General features: G+C 39.1%; 1 protein-coding gene across 1 annotated transcript; it reads right to left on the bottom strand.

Moving 5' to 3' along the window:
* Positions 1–69: 69 nt before the first annotated feature.
* On the bottom strand, positions 70–17,799 carry si:ch211-107o10.3 (retinol dehydrogenase 12). Its single transcript, XM_014124848.3, has 7 exons — positions 17,537–17,799; positions 14,362–14,502; positions 14,073–14,264; positions 4,865–5,026; positions 2,950–3,066; positions 2,586–2,790; positions 70–2,424 (listed from the first exon to the last, which is right to left on the bottom strand). Exons 1-7 carry the CDS (start codon positions 17,610–17,612, stop codon positions 2,328–2,330), a joined length of 990 nt encoding a protein of 329 aa, XP_013980323.1. The 5' UTR covers positions 17,613–17,799; the 3' UTR covers positions 70–2,327.

Consider the following 17,799-nt stretch of genomic DNA (forward strand, 5'->3'; position numbering starts at 1 on the left):
AATTGAGGTTGATTGTTTTGTAGCAAACTTGTACACAGTGCCTTCCAGACAAATTATCAGAAAAGAGGGTGGATCAAAAAGTAATTTATCGTTCATAATGCAACCACAAGATGTTTTGTTTTAGTGCCGTTGGTTTAATGCCCAATATGAAAGGCTCAGAGTATAAACAAACCATGTATGACTTATATGCCTTAGCTAAGTACAATTTAAGAGATTACGTAAATCAGCACTTTATTATCGTAGGTTTTAAATTACCCAAGAGAAAAATGTATGTTGTTTCTCTAAATGTTTTGTAGATATAGCACATGTATTTTCATATATCAGTTCCATTACAAGACAACATTTAAATGTGTATACTACAAACGTACGTAAATAAAGACTTAGTGAACCTTGTCCCCTAGAATAGAATTTACACTTATAGCAATTGAAGTAAAAGTTCATACAGTTTCCATGTAACTTAACTATGAGACATTAATTCTGTTTAAAAGGCTCACGTTAACATATTTCGATGCATAGTATTTTTGTATGTAGTTTGCTGTGTATTCTAAATAAATGTCTCTAAAGCAAATGTTATTGAACAGTTTCTTACTGAATGCAATGAGGTTTGGATGCATTTCACAGTTCATCATCATCAGATGGTAATACAGTTGAAGTCGGTTTACATACACCTTAGCCAAATACATTTAAACTCAGTTTTTCACAATTCCTGACATTTAATCGAAGTAAAAATTCCCTGTTTTAGGTCAGTTAGGATCACCACTTTATTTTAAGAATGTGAATGTCAGAATAATAGTAGAGAGAATGATTTATTTCAGCTTTTATTTCTTTCATCACATTCCCAGTGGGTCAGAAGTTTACATACACTCAATTAGTATTTGGTAGCATTGCCTTTAAATTCTTTAATTTGGGTCAAACATTTTGGGTAGCCTTCCATAAGCTTCCCACAATAAGTTGGGTGAATTTTGGCACATTCCTCCTGACAGAGCTGGAGTAACTGAGTCAGGATTGTAGGCTTCCTTGCTCGCACGCACTTTTTCAGTTTTGCCAACAAATTTTCTATAGGATTGAGGTCAGGGCTTTGTGATGGCCACTGCAAAACCTTGACTTTGCTGTCCTTAAGCCATTTTGCCACAACTTTGGAAGTATGCTTGGGGTCATTGTCCATTTGGAAGACCCATTTGCGACCAAGCTTTAACTTCCTGACTGATGTCTTGAGATGTTGCTTCAATAAATCCACCTAATTTTCCATCCTCATGATGCCATCTATTTTGTGAAGTGCCCCAGTCCCCCCTGCAGCAAAGCACCCCCACAACATGATGATGCCACCCCCGTGCTTCACGGTTGGGATGGTGTTCTTCGGCTTGCAAGCCTCCCCCTTTTTCCTCCAAACATAACAATGGTCATTATGGCCAAACAGTTCTATTTTTGTTTCATCAGACCAGAGGACATTTCTCCAAAAAGTACGATCTTTGTCCCCATGTGCAGTTGCAAACCGTAGTCTGGCTTTTTTATGGCGGTTTTGGAGCAGTGGCTCCTTCCTTGCTAAGCGGCCTTTCAGGTTATGTCGATATAGGACTCGTTTTACTGTGGATATAGATACTTTTGTACCTGTTTCCTCCAGCATCTTCACAAGGTCCTTTGCTGTTGTTCTGGGATTGATCTGCACTTTTCGCACCAAAGTACATTCATCTCTAGGAGACAGAACGTGTCTCATTCCTGAGCGGTATGACGGCTGCGTGGTCCCATGGTGTTTATACTTGCGTACTATTGTTTGTACAGATGAACGTGTACCTTTAGGAGTTTGGAAATTGCTCCCAAGGATGAACCAGACTTGTGGAGGTGTACAATTTTTTTTCTGAGGTCTTGGCTGATTTCTTTTGATTTTCCCATGATGTCAAGCAAAGAGGCACTGAGTTTGAAGGTAGGCCTTGAAATACATCCACAGGGACACCTCCAATTAACTCAAATTATGCCAATTAGCCTGTCAGAAGCTTCTAAAGCCATGACATAATTTTCTGGAATTTTCCAAGCTGTTTAAAGGCACAGTCAACTTAGTGTATGTAAACTTCTGACCCACTGGAATTGTGTTACAGTGAATTATTAATGAAATAATCTGTCTGTAAACAATTGTTGGAAAAATGACTTGTGTCATGCACAAAGTAGATGTCCTAACCGACTTGCCAAAACTATAGTTTGTTAACAAGAATTTTGTGGAGTGGTTGAAAAACGAGTTTTAATGACTCCAACCTAAGTGTATGTAAACTTCTGACTTCAACTGTATGTCAACATTCTAAAGGCTAGGCCAGTCCTAGTGGTAACCAGGTCCATCATGCCAGACCAACCATGGAGGCACTCAGGTCCCACAGCTTCTTGGCAGATGCATCATCCTGGCCCTGAGGGGCCACAGTTTTTGGGGCGCAGTCACTGTAGCCAGGACAGAAAAAAAGATTCCAAACCCACACACAAAGTTAATGACACACATCGAATATATCTTACCTAGATCCATATTCTGTAAGCATGGAATGTAACACCCACCGTGAAAAGAAGCTAAGGTTGGACAAAAACAAGCTCTAATGGCATCTGACCTGTAGTAGAGTCCACTGACATCTGCCAGGCTTTCTTCTACAGCACAGTGGATGGTGGTCTGGGCTCCCTCTCTAGGGGACTTGAGCCAAAAACTAAGAGTCTTGAAGATGGCTCTTTTCCACAGGGGTATGGTGGGCCAGAAGTGCCGACCAAGCTCAGTCCGGATGACTCCAGGATGGAGGCTATATGTAGTTACTCCAGTTCCTACAGTCACAGAGAAACACACACAAACACAGGTAATGTCTTCTATCAGCCTAAATCAATGCAGTGAGTCTGCAGCCACTCTATTGAAGAGAGATGCAACACACCATTCCAAATGCATGCTGTAAAATGAAAAGATGTTATGCAGCAGAGTTGAATTACCTTGTAGTCGTGTTGCCAGCTCCCTAGTAAAGAGCACATTAGCTAGCTTACTTTGCCGGTAGCTTTTCCATGGACTGTAATCTTTATCTAAGTTTATGTCATCAAAATAGATCTTGCCTGTTGAAAAAAAGTATTATTATTAAAAGTGGAACATAGTAAGTCACATATGGATATAACGTCAAAACATGGTCTTACACGAAGCAATGAAAGGTACAGTGCCTTCAGAAAGTATTCATATCACTTGACTTTTTCCAAATGTTGTTGTGTTACAGCCTGAATTTAAAATGGTTTAAATTTAGATTTGTTGTCACTGGTCTACACACAATACCCCATAATGTCAAAGTGGAAATATGTTTTTCTAAATTATTACAAATTAATTAAAAACCAAAAGCTGAAATGAGTCAATAAGTAAGTATTCAACCCCTTTGTTATCGCAAGCCTAAATAAGTTCAGGAGTAAAATATTGCTGAACATGTCACATAATAAGTTGCATGGACTCTGTGTGCAATAATAGTTTTTAACATGATTTTTGAATGACTACATCTAATGGCATACTACAGGTCAGATGCCATTAGAGCTTGTACCCCACACATACAATTATCTGTAAGGTCCCTCAGTTGAGCAGTGAATTTCAAAAACAGATTCAACCACAAAGACCAAGGAGGTTTTCTGATGCTTTCCAAAGACGGGCACCTACTGTTAGATGGGTTAAAAAAAAAGTAGGCATTGAATATCCGTTCGAGCATGGTGAAGTTAATTACACTTTGGATGGTGTATCAATACACCCAGTCACTACAAAGATGCAGGCATCCTTCATAACTCAGTTGCTGGAGAGGAAGGAAACCGCTCAGGGATGTAACCATGAGGCCAATTGTGACTTTAAAACAGTTACAGGAGAAAGGAGAAAACTGAGGATGGATCAACAACATTGTAGCTACTCCACAACACTAACCTAATTGACAGAGTGAAAAGAAGAAAACCTTTACAGAATAAAAATATTCCAAAAACATGCATACTCTTTGCAACAAGGCACTAAAGTAATTAACTTTTAGTCCTGAATACAAAGTGTTATGTTTGGGGAAAATCCAATACAACCCATTACTGAGTACCACTCTCTATATTTTCAAGCATAGTGGTGGCTGCATCATGTTATGGACATGATTGTAATCATTAAGGACTGGGGAGGTTTTCAGGATAAAAATGTAACGGAATGGAACTAAGCACAGGCAAAATGCTAGAGGAAAACCTGGTTCAGTCTGCTTTCTACAAGACACTGGGAGATGAATTCACCTTACAGCAGGACAATAACCTAAAACACAAGGCCAAATCTACACTGGAGTTGCTAACCAAGAAGACAGTGAATGTTTCTGAGTGGCCAAGTTACAGTTTTTACTTAAATCTGCTTGAAAAGCTATGGTAAGACCTGAACATTATTGTCTAGAAATGATCAACAACCAATTTGACAGAGCTTGAAGAATTTTGAAAAGAATAATGGGCAAATGTTTTACAATCCTGGAGTGAAAAGCTCTTAGAGATGTACCCAGAAAGACTCACAGCTGTAATCGCTGCCAAAGGTGCTTCTACAAGGTATTGACTCAGGTGTGTGAATACTTTTGTAAATGAGATATTTCTGTGTTTCATTTTCAATACATTTGCTAAACTTAAAACATGTTTTCGATTTGTCATTATGGGGTGTTGTGTGCAAATGGATGAGAGAAATCTATTTAATCATTTTTGAATTAAGGCTGTAACACAACAAAATGTGGAATAAGTCAAGGGGTTTGAATATTTCTGAAGGCACTGTACATGAAAACAATTACAGGCTAAATCATGGATTTCGTTTGGGCAATCAGTCATAAATCCTATAAACACTGATCATTGTTTTATATGGTAAATGACAAAGACAAGATTATACCTTTTTCATGAGCTAAACTGGAGACGTTGACAATACGGCTTGGGACTGATTTCTTAAGGAGACCCAAAAGGCAATTTGTCAATAAAAAGTGGCCTAAGTGGTTGGTACCAAACTGCATCTCAAAGCCATCTTCAGTCTGCCATTTTGGACAGCTCATGATACCTATCAACAGACATAGAGAAGAAAAGTTAGTCTACTCCCTAAAATGTAGTTGATAACAAAGGTTCAATCAGTAAGGCTGGTCTGAATGGATAGCTCACTTAATTTAGTAAGCACAATATAATTCACATTGCTTCCTCTTCTATGGGCACAGAGGGAATTTATATCTAATGTTTACAATCTTCTCATCAACAGCACAGCATCATGTCACTCCTCCTCCTTTACTATAAATTAGCCACGTGCAGAATGTCAGTCACCTATTACCCTATTGCCAATGAGCACAGCTGAATAGTGCAACTTTACCACGCTTGCTAAGGGACAGATCGTAACTTACTGGGAGAGGGGTGGGTTGTTAAACTTGTATTTGTTGCTTTGGGGAGGGTTGTGTGTGTTTTTTATTGGGCACAGGGGAGGACAGTGTGATTTTTCCCCTGGTTTACATCCACTAGTTGCAGGTTTTACTATATAATTTCTTCCGTCCTAGCCACATTTCTTTATCTGCTCACATGTTTTTGTATTTCCTGTATGCTCTACGCTTTTCTGTGTGCTAACTGTTACTATACCACAGGTCAGTATAGTCTACCAGTCTAACCTTCTATCCTGCCCTCGATCCACCATTCATAGTGATAACAGTGGTAAGGGGATTGTTTGTCCAGATCTGCAATAGGCTAACTAGCAATCATACCACATTTAAAAACATTCAAAGCTGCATCAACATTTTATATGAATCAACCAGAACAAATAGGAATAGCTGATAGGCAGTGAAGAGGCCAGGTGCATCATTGCGCATGAATGAACAGTGAAGACATGACACACACAGATAAAAAAAATCTCCTCTCATGATCTTGTTAATGGACAATACAATTATCCTACCTAGACTAGCCTAGCCAAATAATTGCATTATTATTTTCAAGTGAGTACAACATTCTAGACTACTCTAGGCTGCAGTGAAAATGTCCTTTGTAAATAAAATAACGGCGCAAAAGCCCTGTGATTTGAATGTTTCATTTGATTTGGATCAGTTGTGGGTCTACTCGCTACAGTTTATAGAAAGACACAGAAAGGCACAGTAGCAGGCCAGTCTGGCTATATTTCTACTTCTGATACCGAACGCGCTGTCTGTTTTTAATCATCATGCTCCCAAGTCATATAATAATGTGAACACATACGCTACCGGCAGGCCCAGTTATTCAGGAAAGCTTAACACATGCTCTGCCTCCTCTCCAATCCGAGTGGCTATTCCTCACGCAACTAGAAGCTAACGCGTTTAATGTATTACTTTTTATATGTGGCACAATGTTTTAATCTGATGAATCTACTTCAAAACTTCTCCTGTAGGCATGGGCATCATCCAAAATATAATTCCAGCATCCTTGACATTAACCAGGTTTCCATCCAAACTTTTTATGGGAGTAAAGTAGCCTACATGTTTGATAAAACATTTCTCCACATCCTGGGAAAGCATGCAGTTTATTAGGCTACAGATTAAATAAATTAGGATGAACTTCACAGGGCGGTGTAAAAGTGCACAGTGATGAGGTCGATGCTCCTTCCAATAAATATTGAGGGTCTTATTCTGGTGACATGATGATCGATGCTTGCCATTTGACAAATAATAATAATAATCGCACACTATTGTCCATAATAATCTCATCATGTAGTAAGCTATACCTGCACTGTATCTGTTGGCTAGAGCTCACGTGCCAATACCATAGTGGGCACATTCGCTATACCTGTACCTACGCAACATTTTTTGTGACAAAACCATCAGTATGTCCATAGTTGAAAATGCAATGGAAACCCATTTAACTTACATTTTTTATTCGGCACATGGGAATTTAACCTCAGAAGGTATTTTTATGTGTGCTATGTATTTATGCAGACTTTAATCTGCAACAAGTGCATTTTATACTGGGTAAGCCTACAAGGTAGGGAGGGATGTGTTTTCTGTCGAGATTGACAGTCTATTTATTGTGGTGTTGAAAACGCAAACCATGTCGGTATGTTTTGTTTATTGTTGTGTGGTGATTTGGCACAGAAACCTGTTGGTTGAAAATACGTTGCATATACTGTACCATGCAAAAGTTTGGACACGCGTACTCATTCAAGGGTTTTTCTTTATTTTTACTATTTTCTACATTGTAGAATAATAGCGAAGACATCAAAACTATGAAATAAAACACTTGGAATCATGTAGCAACCAGAAGAGTGTTAAACAAATCAAAATATATTTGAGATTTGAGATTCTTCAAAGTAGCCACCCTTTGCCATGATGACAGCTTTTCACACTCTTGGCATTCTCTCAACCAGCTTCATTAGGTAGTCGCCTGGAATGCATTTCAATTAACAGGTGTGCATTGTTAAAAGTTCCTTTGTGGATTATTTTTCCTTCTAAATGGGTTTGAGCCAATCAGTTGTGTTGTGACAAGGTATACAGAAGACAGCCCTATTTGTTAAAAGACCAAGTCCATATTATGGCAAGAACAACTCAAATAAAGAAAGAGAAACGACAGTCCATCATTACTTTACGACATGAAGGTCAGTCAATCTGGAAAATGTAAAGAACTTTGGAAAAGTTTCTTCAAGTGCAGTCGCATATCCATCGAGTGCTATGAAGAAACTGGCTCTCATGAGGACCACCACAGGAAAGGAAGACCCAGAGTTATCTCTGCTGCAGAGGATACGTTTATTAGAGTTAACTGCAGCCAAACTAAATGCTTCACAGAGTTCAAGTATCGCACACATCTCAACATCAACTGTTCAGAGGAGACTGCGTAAATCAGGCATCATGGTTGAATTGCTGCAAGAAACCACTACTAAAAGACACCAATAAGAAGAAGAGGCTTGCTTGGACCAAGAAACACAAGCAATGGACATTAGACCAGTGGAAATCTGTCCTTTGGTCTGATGAGTCCAAATTTGAGATTTTTGGTTCCAACCGGCGTGACTTTGTGAGACGCAGAGTAGGTGAACGGATGATATCGCCTTCCCTTACGCCTTCCCTGTAGCTCAGTTGGTAGAGCATGGTGTTTGCAACGCATGGTGTTTGCAACGCCAGGGTTGTGGGTTCGATTCCCACGGGGGGCCAGCACAGAAAAAAAAAATGTATGAAATGTATGCATTCACTACTGTAAGTCGCTCTGGATAAGAGCGTCTGCTAAATGACTAAAATGTAAATGTATATCCGCACGTGTGGTTCCCACCGTGAAGCATGGAGGAGGAGGTGTGATGGTGCTTTGCTGGGGACTAGGGTTGCACATTTTGGGGAATATTCAGAGGTGGAAACTTTCCGTGGGAATTAACAGGAATATATGGGAATTAACGGGAATATATGGGAATTAATGGAAATATATCCAAATTAATATTAATACCATTTAAATGTAGATGTTTTTTTGCTTTGGATATATTTACCATATCATATGGTGAGAGAAACATAAACCTTTTACCGTATCATAAGTAGACATAATTGCAAATTATTAAATCCTTCCAACAGGAATAATCATTGTCTGCAACCGGCTCTGATCGTAAAGAAATTAAACAGGCAGGGAGAATGAGCTCCTCTGTGGTGGTCGGCGAACCCTCAACCTTCTGGCCCTTAGCCCTGTGTGGCATTGAATGTGCCGAAAACCAAAGTAGATATTCATGTTTATAAACACAGGGTCACTACAGTTATTGTTATTTATGGTCGGAAACATTATTTTGAGTTAATTATATGAGGGGGGAGAGTGTTCAATATATTTTACAGGGGAGGGTCATGTGAAAATATTTTTTACTTTGGGGAGGGGGTTGCATTTTTTCTTTTTTATGACACCTTGAGTTGTAACAGCCCCCCTCCCCCTCCAATTAACCAATGGGCATGCCTGTACAATAATCAAATTGCTCTTTTCTCACCAATGGGAATACATCTTGTGATGTATTTAAATTACGGCTTGCTCTTGTTCTCTCACTTACGTCTTGCAGCAAAAGCTACCTGCATCACAGCATCTGGCTCCAAGGATCACCCTTCAGAGACAAGGCTATTCCCCAAACAATTGTAATAGATGCTCATACCTGCATCTTGTCTCTGCTGTTCATTCAGTCAAGCCTGCCCTCGAATGAACATAAGTAGCCTTGCACAAGCCTTGGCTCAAAGGAGCTTATCTCCTGTTTCTGTAGCTTGAGGCAGCATGGTGTACAAGTACACTCCCTGGACAGGACTCTAGTCTATTGCAGGACCATGCAGGGACACTCTGAACATACACCATCGAAATTACTTCCTTTGCCTATTGACTATTTGTGCCATTGAACAGTTGGTGCATCATAACATACAAGTTTATCAATAGTCACACTGACCTAACCTACAGTGTGGTGGAGTGTCCCTCTACCAGACCTAACCAAGAGTGTTGTAGACCTAGCTAGCACCAGGGTTGGGGTCAATTCCGTTTTAATTCCAGTCAATTCAGGAAGTACACTGAAATTCTAATTCTGTTCATTGCTTTTCAGTGGGGAAAATGTGGAATTTCTGAATTGACTGGAATTTAAATGGAATTGACCCAAACCCAGGGTAGCACATTTGGTTCCTTGGAAGTTGTGAGAACGTATATTTTTGGTTTCACATTGTTTGTGGGCCATACAATTCCTGAGCGGTAAAACTGAACCTTTGATTAACTTAGCCTGTTCTGGGAACGTTTACTTTTAGGTTGCAGGGACGTTCTGAGAGCGTTTTACTCTAGTTCCTTTAAAGTTTTCCTGGGAGGTTTTATTAAAACTCTGAGAACAGAAATTAAATGTATTGTGACACAGCATCAGTGAGATTCAAACCTATAATATTCTGTTCTCTATGCATGGAATTAGTCCACTGAGCCACCAGGATGGAGCAAGTATGCCATGGTTTTTTTAAGCCTACAAAGCTGTTAATTCTTGTCTATTCAAACAGGCCCCATTTGAAAGGAAACAATCACTCATTAAGATCAGGTGTGGCCAATTAGTGGGTGCGGCTAAAACACCTGAATACACTTAACCTGTTAGGGCTAGGGGGCAGTATTGACACGGCTGGATAAAAAACGTACCCGATTTAATCTGGTTACTACTCCTGCCCAGTAACTAGAATATGCATATAATTATTGGCTTTGGATAGAAAACACCCTAAAGTTTCTAAAACTGTTTGAATGGTGTCTGTGAGTATAACAGAACTCATATGGCAGGCAAAAACCTGAGAAGATTTCATGCAGGAAGTGGCCTGTCTGACAAGGTGTCGTTCTTCTTGTCTCTGTTTATTGAAGAGTGAGGATCTTAGCTGTACCGTGACACTTCCTACGGCTGCCATAGGCTCTCAGAAGGCGGCAAAATGCTGAATCGTGGCTTTGCAGGCTCTGGCTGAAACAAAGTAGCGCGTTTGGGTAGTGGCTGGTTACAGTACTGTGAGACTCAGGCGCGTGCCCGCGTCGACCGAAAGCTTTGTTTTCTTTCCTCTGTTTAGCTAAATGGAGATTCCCGGTTGGAATATTATCGCTTTTTTACGAGAAAAATTGCATAAAAATGGATTTTAAACAGCGGTTGACATGCTTCGAAGTACGGTAATGGAATATTTAGATTTTTTTTGTCACGAATTGCGCCATGTGCGCGACCCTGATTTACCATTTCGGATAGTTTCTGGAACGCACGAACAAAATGCCGCTATTCGGATATAACGATGGATTATTTGGGACCAAACCAACATTTGTTATTGAAGTAGCAGTCCTGGGAGTGCATTCTGACGAAGACAACAAAAGGTAATTAAACTTTTGTAATAGTAAATCTGATATTGGTGAGTGCTAAACTTGCCGGGTGTCTAAATAGCTAGCCCGTGATGGCTGGGCTATGTACTTAGAATATTGCAAAATGTGCTTTCACCAAAAAGCTATTTTAAAATCGGACATATCGAGTGCATAGAGGAGTTCTGTATCTATAATTCTTAAAATAATTGTTATGCTTTTTGTGAACGTTTATCGTGAGTAATTTAGTAAATTGTTAGTAAATTCCCTGGAAGTTTGCGGGGGGTATGCTAGTTCTGAACGTCACATGCCAATGTAAAAAGCTGGTTTTTGATATAAATATGAACTTGATTGAACAAAACATGCATGTATTGTATAACATAATGTCCTAGGGTTGTCATCTGATGAAGATCATCAAAGGTTAGTGCTGCATTTAGCTGTCTTCTGGGTTTTTGTGACATTATATGCTAGCTTGAAAAATGGGTGTCTGATTATTTCTGGCTTGGTACTCCGCTGACATAATCTAATGTTTTGCTTTTGTTGTAAAGCCTTTTTGAAATCGGACAGTGTGGTTAGATTAACGAGAGTCTTGTCTTTAAATAGCTGTAAAATAGTCATATGTTTGAGAAATTGAAGTAATAGCATTTCTAAGGTATTTGAAAATCGCGCCACTGGATTAGACTGGCTGTTGCGTAGGTGGGACGAATTCGTCCCGCCTGCCCTAGAGAGGTTAACAAGATAGAGGATAGAGAGAGTTGTGTTGATGCTGATGTCATGACGTTGGCCTCTTTTGGTACAGGGAGGACAGTTGACCCCCTCCCTTTTGCACCATCCCCCAACCTATCTTCCCCCACCCAGTCCCTGTGTGAAGGAGTGGTAAAATTCCAGGAGAGTCTCTGGCCACATGGCCCATAGAGAGACACAGGAAATTCTTCCAACTCACAGAATTGGGGAAGCAAGCGACATTTGTGTTCTGGAGAAGGTATGGAAGATTGGTGAAGAATCCATCTACGAACTGGTCCGCTTGGTACAATTTTGTGATACTCAGAAGAGACAATATAGCCATATTACCATAAAACGGTTTATATAATAGCCTCAGCTTGAGACTTGCATCATAATGGTTGTATAAAATGTATTAATAAGGATAAAGCTATTTGTAATACATTGAGATGCTATGTACTGATGTTAATGTGATAGAATTGGATTTCTGTACCAAACTTCACTCAGCCATCGGCACGCCCCCAAGGGACACAGACAGGACCAGGCGTCATTTGACAAGCCTGTTCAAGGGTCACTATAAAACTATACCCTGAGCTACATTTCTCCAGACCAGGCCTCCACTCCATGGCCAATAGGTTTTACCATCCAATTCCTCTACTGAAAGTGAACTATACCACGTGGTTAACTTTTAGACTATTGATACCGACAGAATAAGAACAAGTCTTTGATATTAATTATTAGTCTGCAGCTAAATAAATTATATCATCGAACGCGAAGACCAACGAAACATCCATTCTATAACGACATTAATGAATGTCGCTTTGAAAGATCCATTCTAACCGAGAGAGAGAGAGAGAGAGAGAGAGAGAGAGAGAGAGAGAGAGAGAGAGAGAGAGAGAACTCTCCATCAGAACGACGCTCGAACAAGGATCCCGACGACACAGGAGCGTAAATATATATTGATTGCAATTGTTCCCGAATGAGCGAGCCTTCAATTGTCAATTGTTAATATTAATGAACTCTGTGTACCTTCTCAGCTGACCGTTTATGACCCATTGTCTAACAGACCAGCCATGCCTGTTAGCCATTAGGGCACATTACTATACCAATCCTTTGTGACGATAATTACTGTTTGTATGTTTTCTGTTAATTACTTAGTGTAGTAAATAAATGATTTTAAGACAATTGATGTGTGGATGATTTTAGTAAAGACTGGGTTCGTGCAGATACAACAATTTACGACGTTTGGAATGAGACTGGACTAGAGGTAAAATACACCATTTAAACCAGAAGATAATCGGCCTATATTATCATATAGGAAAGTTATATTAGGAAAATTATAACTTTGTAATCTGAATATTCTCCTTGGTGCCCCGATCTCCTAGTTAATTACAATTAAACGATTAATCAATTTAATCGCGTGATAATAATTACAGGGAGTTAATTGATAAACATGTCTTCAGTTTAATGGTACCCCAAAGACACGACACTGACAACGGAATGCATATGTTTTGAAATAACATTATTCTCTGAACGTTACTAAAGTTTTTTTGTGATTTTTATCGAAGGTTTTCTTAACGTTCTCAGAACATTTTGAGAACATGACTTTAAATAGAACAATGAAGAAACCTGTAGTAAATGTTATGCTGATGTACTGAAATTCCAACAGAAGAACGTTGTTTCTTAATGTTCTCTGGACTATTTGAGAACCATCCCAATGTAAAACCAGTTGGAGAATGTTCCTAGAAAATTACCAAAAGAAAATTTAAATGTAACCATGTTTGAACGTTTAGGAAACTTTCTGTTAACTCTGAAGGATCCGCCCCTTTTTTTCAATTTTCGCCTAAAATGACATACCCAAATCTAACTGCCTGTAGCTCAGGACCTGAAGCAAGGATGTGCATATTCTTGATACCATTTGAAAGGAAACACTTTGAAGTTTGTTGAAAGGTGAAAGGAATGTAGGAGAATATAACACATTATATCTGGTAAAAGATAATACAAACAAAAAAAAGTTGGGGTATTTTTTTGTACCATCATCTTTGAAATATAAGAGAAAGGCCATAATGTATTATTCCAGTCCAGGCACAATTTAGATTTTGGCCACTAGATGGCAGCAGTGTATGTGCAAAGTTTTAGACTGATCCAATGAACCATTGCATTTCTGTTCAAGATTTTGTGTCAAGACTACCCAAATGTGCCTAATTGGTTTATTAAGAACTTTTCAAGTTCAAAACTGTGCACTCTCCTCAAACAATAGCATGGTATTATTTCACTGTAATAGCTACTGTAAATTGGACAGTGCAGTTAGATTAACAAGAATTGAAGCTTTCTGCCAATATCAGATATGTCTATGTCCTGGGAAATGTTCTTCTAACTTACAACCTCATGCTAATCGCATTAGCCTACATTAGCTCGACCGTCCCGCAGAGGACCCACCGATCCTGTAGAGGTTTAAGCAACTATTCTACACCATTCCCAGAAAGTTGTGGGAAGGTTGTATGCAAAATAACTATAGGACAACCACGCTCTCACCAAGCTATAATAAACATATAGTGCTCATAACGTTATGTGCTAGCTGAAAAGTGTCCCTCTACCTGCATTATTAATAAGGATGTCCAGTCTCTCTTCACTTTCCAGGATCTCCTTGGCTAGCTGTCGCACCGACTGTAGGGATGCCAAGTCCAACTTTTTGACAATCACATTCCCATTGCCACTCCTCTTCCTGATGCCCTCTGCAGCTTGATTGGCTCTTGTCATGTCCCTGCAGGCCAGAATAACCCTTGCCCCTGTGGCCAAACACAGAACAGACATTACACTGTGAGCTCATCAAATCAACTGCCCAACTACAATGAACAGAGAAGAAGTTGAATACTTGTTGCTCACCCCTGCTAGCCATGTCAACTGCAGTCTCTTTCCCAATCCCAGTGTTGGCTCCGGTGATAAGGACAGTCTTCCCGTCCAGCCGGGCTTTGCTCGTACACACCCCTCCAGCCAGCCATTTACGGAGAGCAAAGAGCCCCACTCCTGTCACAATATTATGGTAACACCTTACATTGAGGTACACTTTATAATTTATTTGTAAATGGTTTATAAGTATTTTAAAGTAACTTATAGATAGTTAAAGTAATACATTTTTATGATTAATCATCATTGAGTAACTTTACAAGTAAATCCGATTAATTTGGTCAAACAATTATTCAAAGAAATGGGTAGCATATAAAGATTTTATCCAATACTTTAAATTCATTTTTCACATGAAATTAAGCTTTAAAAGCTCAATCTGACAATATTGGTGATCTTGATGATAGGTTTCAGAAGTCCCATTCTAAAGATGCAACATCCGCCCTCTTAGCACACCAGGTGAACAAAATACATCCAGTATCTAGTCAGACGAAATGTTGACATCACAAGGCCAGACGGAATATGATGTGATGACATCACAACACAGTAACGCTAGACATAATTTCTAGGGGTAGAATTGTAAACCCAGTTTCATAGGACCTCTATGTTAAAACCTGTTGGGGATAGGGGGCAGTATTTGCACGGCCGGATAAAAAACGTACCCGATTTAATCTGGTTACTACTCCTGCCCAGTAACTAGAATATGCATATAATTGTTTGATTTGGATAGAAAACACCCTAAAGTTTCTAAAACTGTTTGAATGGTGTCTGTGAGTATAACAGGCAGGCCAAAACCTGAGAAGATTCCAAACAGGAAGCGCTCTCTCTGACTATTTCTTGGCCTTCTTGATCATCTCTAACCAAAACAGGGGATCTCTGGCATAACGTGACATTTTCTAACACTCCCATAGGCTCTCAGAAGGCGCCAGAACGATGAATGGTGACTTTGCAGGCCATGGCTGAAAAACAGTAGCGCATTTGGATAGTGGTCGATCTGAGAACAATGAGACTGGGGAGCGTGCACGAGCCGACACCATGTTTTTATTTTTTCGTCTTTGAACGAAAACAGGGTTTCCCGGTCGGAATATTATCGCTTTTTTACGAGAAAAATCGCATAAAAATTGATTTTAAACAGCGTTTGACATGCTTCGAAGTACGGTAATGGAATATTTTGACATTTTTTGTCACGAAACGCGCGGGCGCGCACCCCTTTACCCTTCGGATAGTGTCTTGAACGCATGAACAAAACGCCGCTATTTGGATATAACTATGGATTATTTGGAACCAAACCAACATTTGTTATTGAAGTAGAAGTCCTGGGAGTGCATTCTGATGAAGAACAGCAAAGGTAATCCAATTTTTCTAATAGTAATTCTGAGTTTGGTGAGTACCACACTTGGTGGGTGTCAAATTAGCTAGCCTGTGATGGCCGGGCTATCTACTCAGAATATTGCAAAATGTGCTTTCACCGAAAAGCTATTTTAAAATCAGACATAGCGATTGCATAAAGGAGTTCTGTATCTATAATTCTTTAAATAATTGTTATGTTTTTTGTGAACGTTTATCGTGAGTAATTTAGTAAATTCACCGGAAGTGTTCGGTGGGAATGCTAGTCACATGCTAGTGACATGCTAATGTAAAAAGCTGTTTTTTTATATAAATATGAACTTGATTGAACAAAACATGCATGTATTGTATAACATAATGTCCTAGGAGTGTCATCTGATGAAGATCATCAAAGGTTAGTGCTGCATTTATAGCTGTGGTTTTGGTTTTTGTGACATTATATGCTAGCTTGAAAAATGGGTGTCTGATTATTTCTGGCTGGGTACTCTGCTGACATAATCTAATGTTTTGCTTTCGTTGTAAACGCCTTTTTGAAATCGGACAGTGTGGTTAGATTAACGAGAGTCTTGTCTTTAAAATGGTGTAAAATAGTCATATGTTTGAGAAATTGAAGTAATAGCATTTCTAAGGTATTTGAATATCGCACCACGGGTTAAAACCTCTGATGTGATGACATCACAACAAGGCCACACAGATTCTGATTTGATGACATCACAACAGGGCCAGATGGAATCTGATGGGATGACATCAGAATAAGGTGAGACAGAAATCTGATTTGATGACATCAGAATAGGGCCAGTCAGAATCTGATTTGATTACATTACAATAGGGAAAGAGGGTGCCAGACTGCCCTGCATTATGCACTACTGCCACCATGATTATGCAAATCTGCCTTCCCTCGTCATCCGCTTCAGCGATTCATTGGACTCACCTGGACTCAGTCTGGGTTTCTGTACAGCACTTTGAGATATCAGCTGATCTAAGAAGAGCTATAAAAAATAAATTTGATTTGATCACCTGTTTATTACCTCCCCTATATGTGTCTGTTCCCCAGCTCCGTTCCCCGCTTCTGCATTAATTGTCTTACGTCTGTGTATTACACGGTTCTGACGCTGTTCCTGTCCTGTTTTCATGTCCGTTCCAATTAAATGTTGACTCCCCGTACCTGCTTCTCTTCTCCAGCATCAGTCCTGACAGTTCCATGAAAAGAGTGCCTTTTGCATCCCTTTACATTTTTAGGTATAAATTGTGGACCAATATTGCATTTTCAAAGCATGTTATATTCATTGTTTTAAATTATATGTTTTAATGTATATATATTTTTATCCCCAAAAGAAAACTAATAGTAATCATAGTGTAAAAGCAGGTTAACTGTTTTTACTCTTTTTGGACATTTTCTGGTGTTTTGTTGTGGAGTTCGAGCATAACCCTGTTGTTACCTATAGATAGACAGGCTATAAATGTTTTAACAATAACAAACGTTTTGTGAAACTCGCATTCAATTGCCCCTCCCTGTTGCACCCAACAAGCTTCCATTCCCCCTGTCACAAGCTGATTTATGGCTTATTTAAAGATGAAATCGTCAATATTGTTATGGTCAACCTTGCTACTTTATTTGGCATTTAATAGGCTCTTACTATATAAGAGCCTATTAAAATATATATATATATATAAACCTATTGAGACAGGTAAAATAGTTTTTTATTAAGTTGAACATGTGCTTTTTGACTGAATGTTACGTTACTTACGTTGTTGTTACATTTCATAAAGGACCTGTGATAATTAAAACAATAATGTTTGTTTTTTTTACCTGTGACTGTGATAAGAGCGATCCCCGTCGGATATTGTCCCAAAAAAGTATTTATTGCTTTACCGTAGTTCTGCATGTTATCAGTACTTTAACTGCTACTGACTGTAGAAGTAACCTCTCATTCAATGTTGTTATTCAGCGAAAAGAACCAGGAGAACCTCTAGTTAATTCAACTCAAATATATCATAATCTCATACATATCAACTTCGTCGAAATAAAACAGTTTATCAATGTGACGTAATGTGCAATCAGGAAGTACTGGA

This window comes from Salmo salar, chromosome 10 (genome assembly GCF_965601325.2).
Source record: "Salmo salar chromosome 10, fSalSal1, whole genome shotgun sequence".
NCBI lineage: Eukaryota > Metazoa > Chordata > Actinopteri > Salmoniformes > Salmonidae > Salmo > Salmo salar.

Bases quoted from the DNA above. Each gene is read 5' to 3' on its own strand.
- si:ch211-107o10.3 (XM_014124848.3), bottom strand. From the start codon at position 17,612: ATGCAGAACTACGGTAAAGCAATAAATACTTTTTTGGGACAATATCCG. The intron at 5,027-14,072 runs GTAGAGGGACAC...GTCTGTTGATAG, and splicing joins CATCCTTATTAATAATGCAG to GTATCATGAGCTGTCCAAAA. The intron at 2,425-2,585 runs GTCAGATGCCAT...TCCTGGCTACAG, and splicing joins GTCAGTGGACTCTACTACAG to TGACTGCGCCCCAAAAACTG.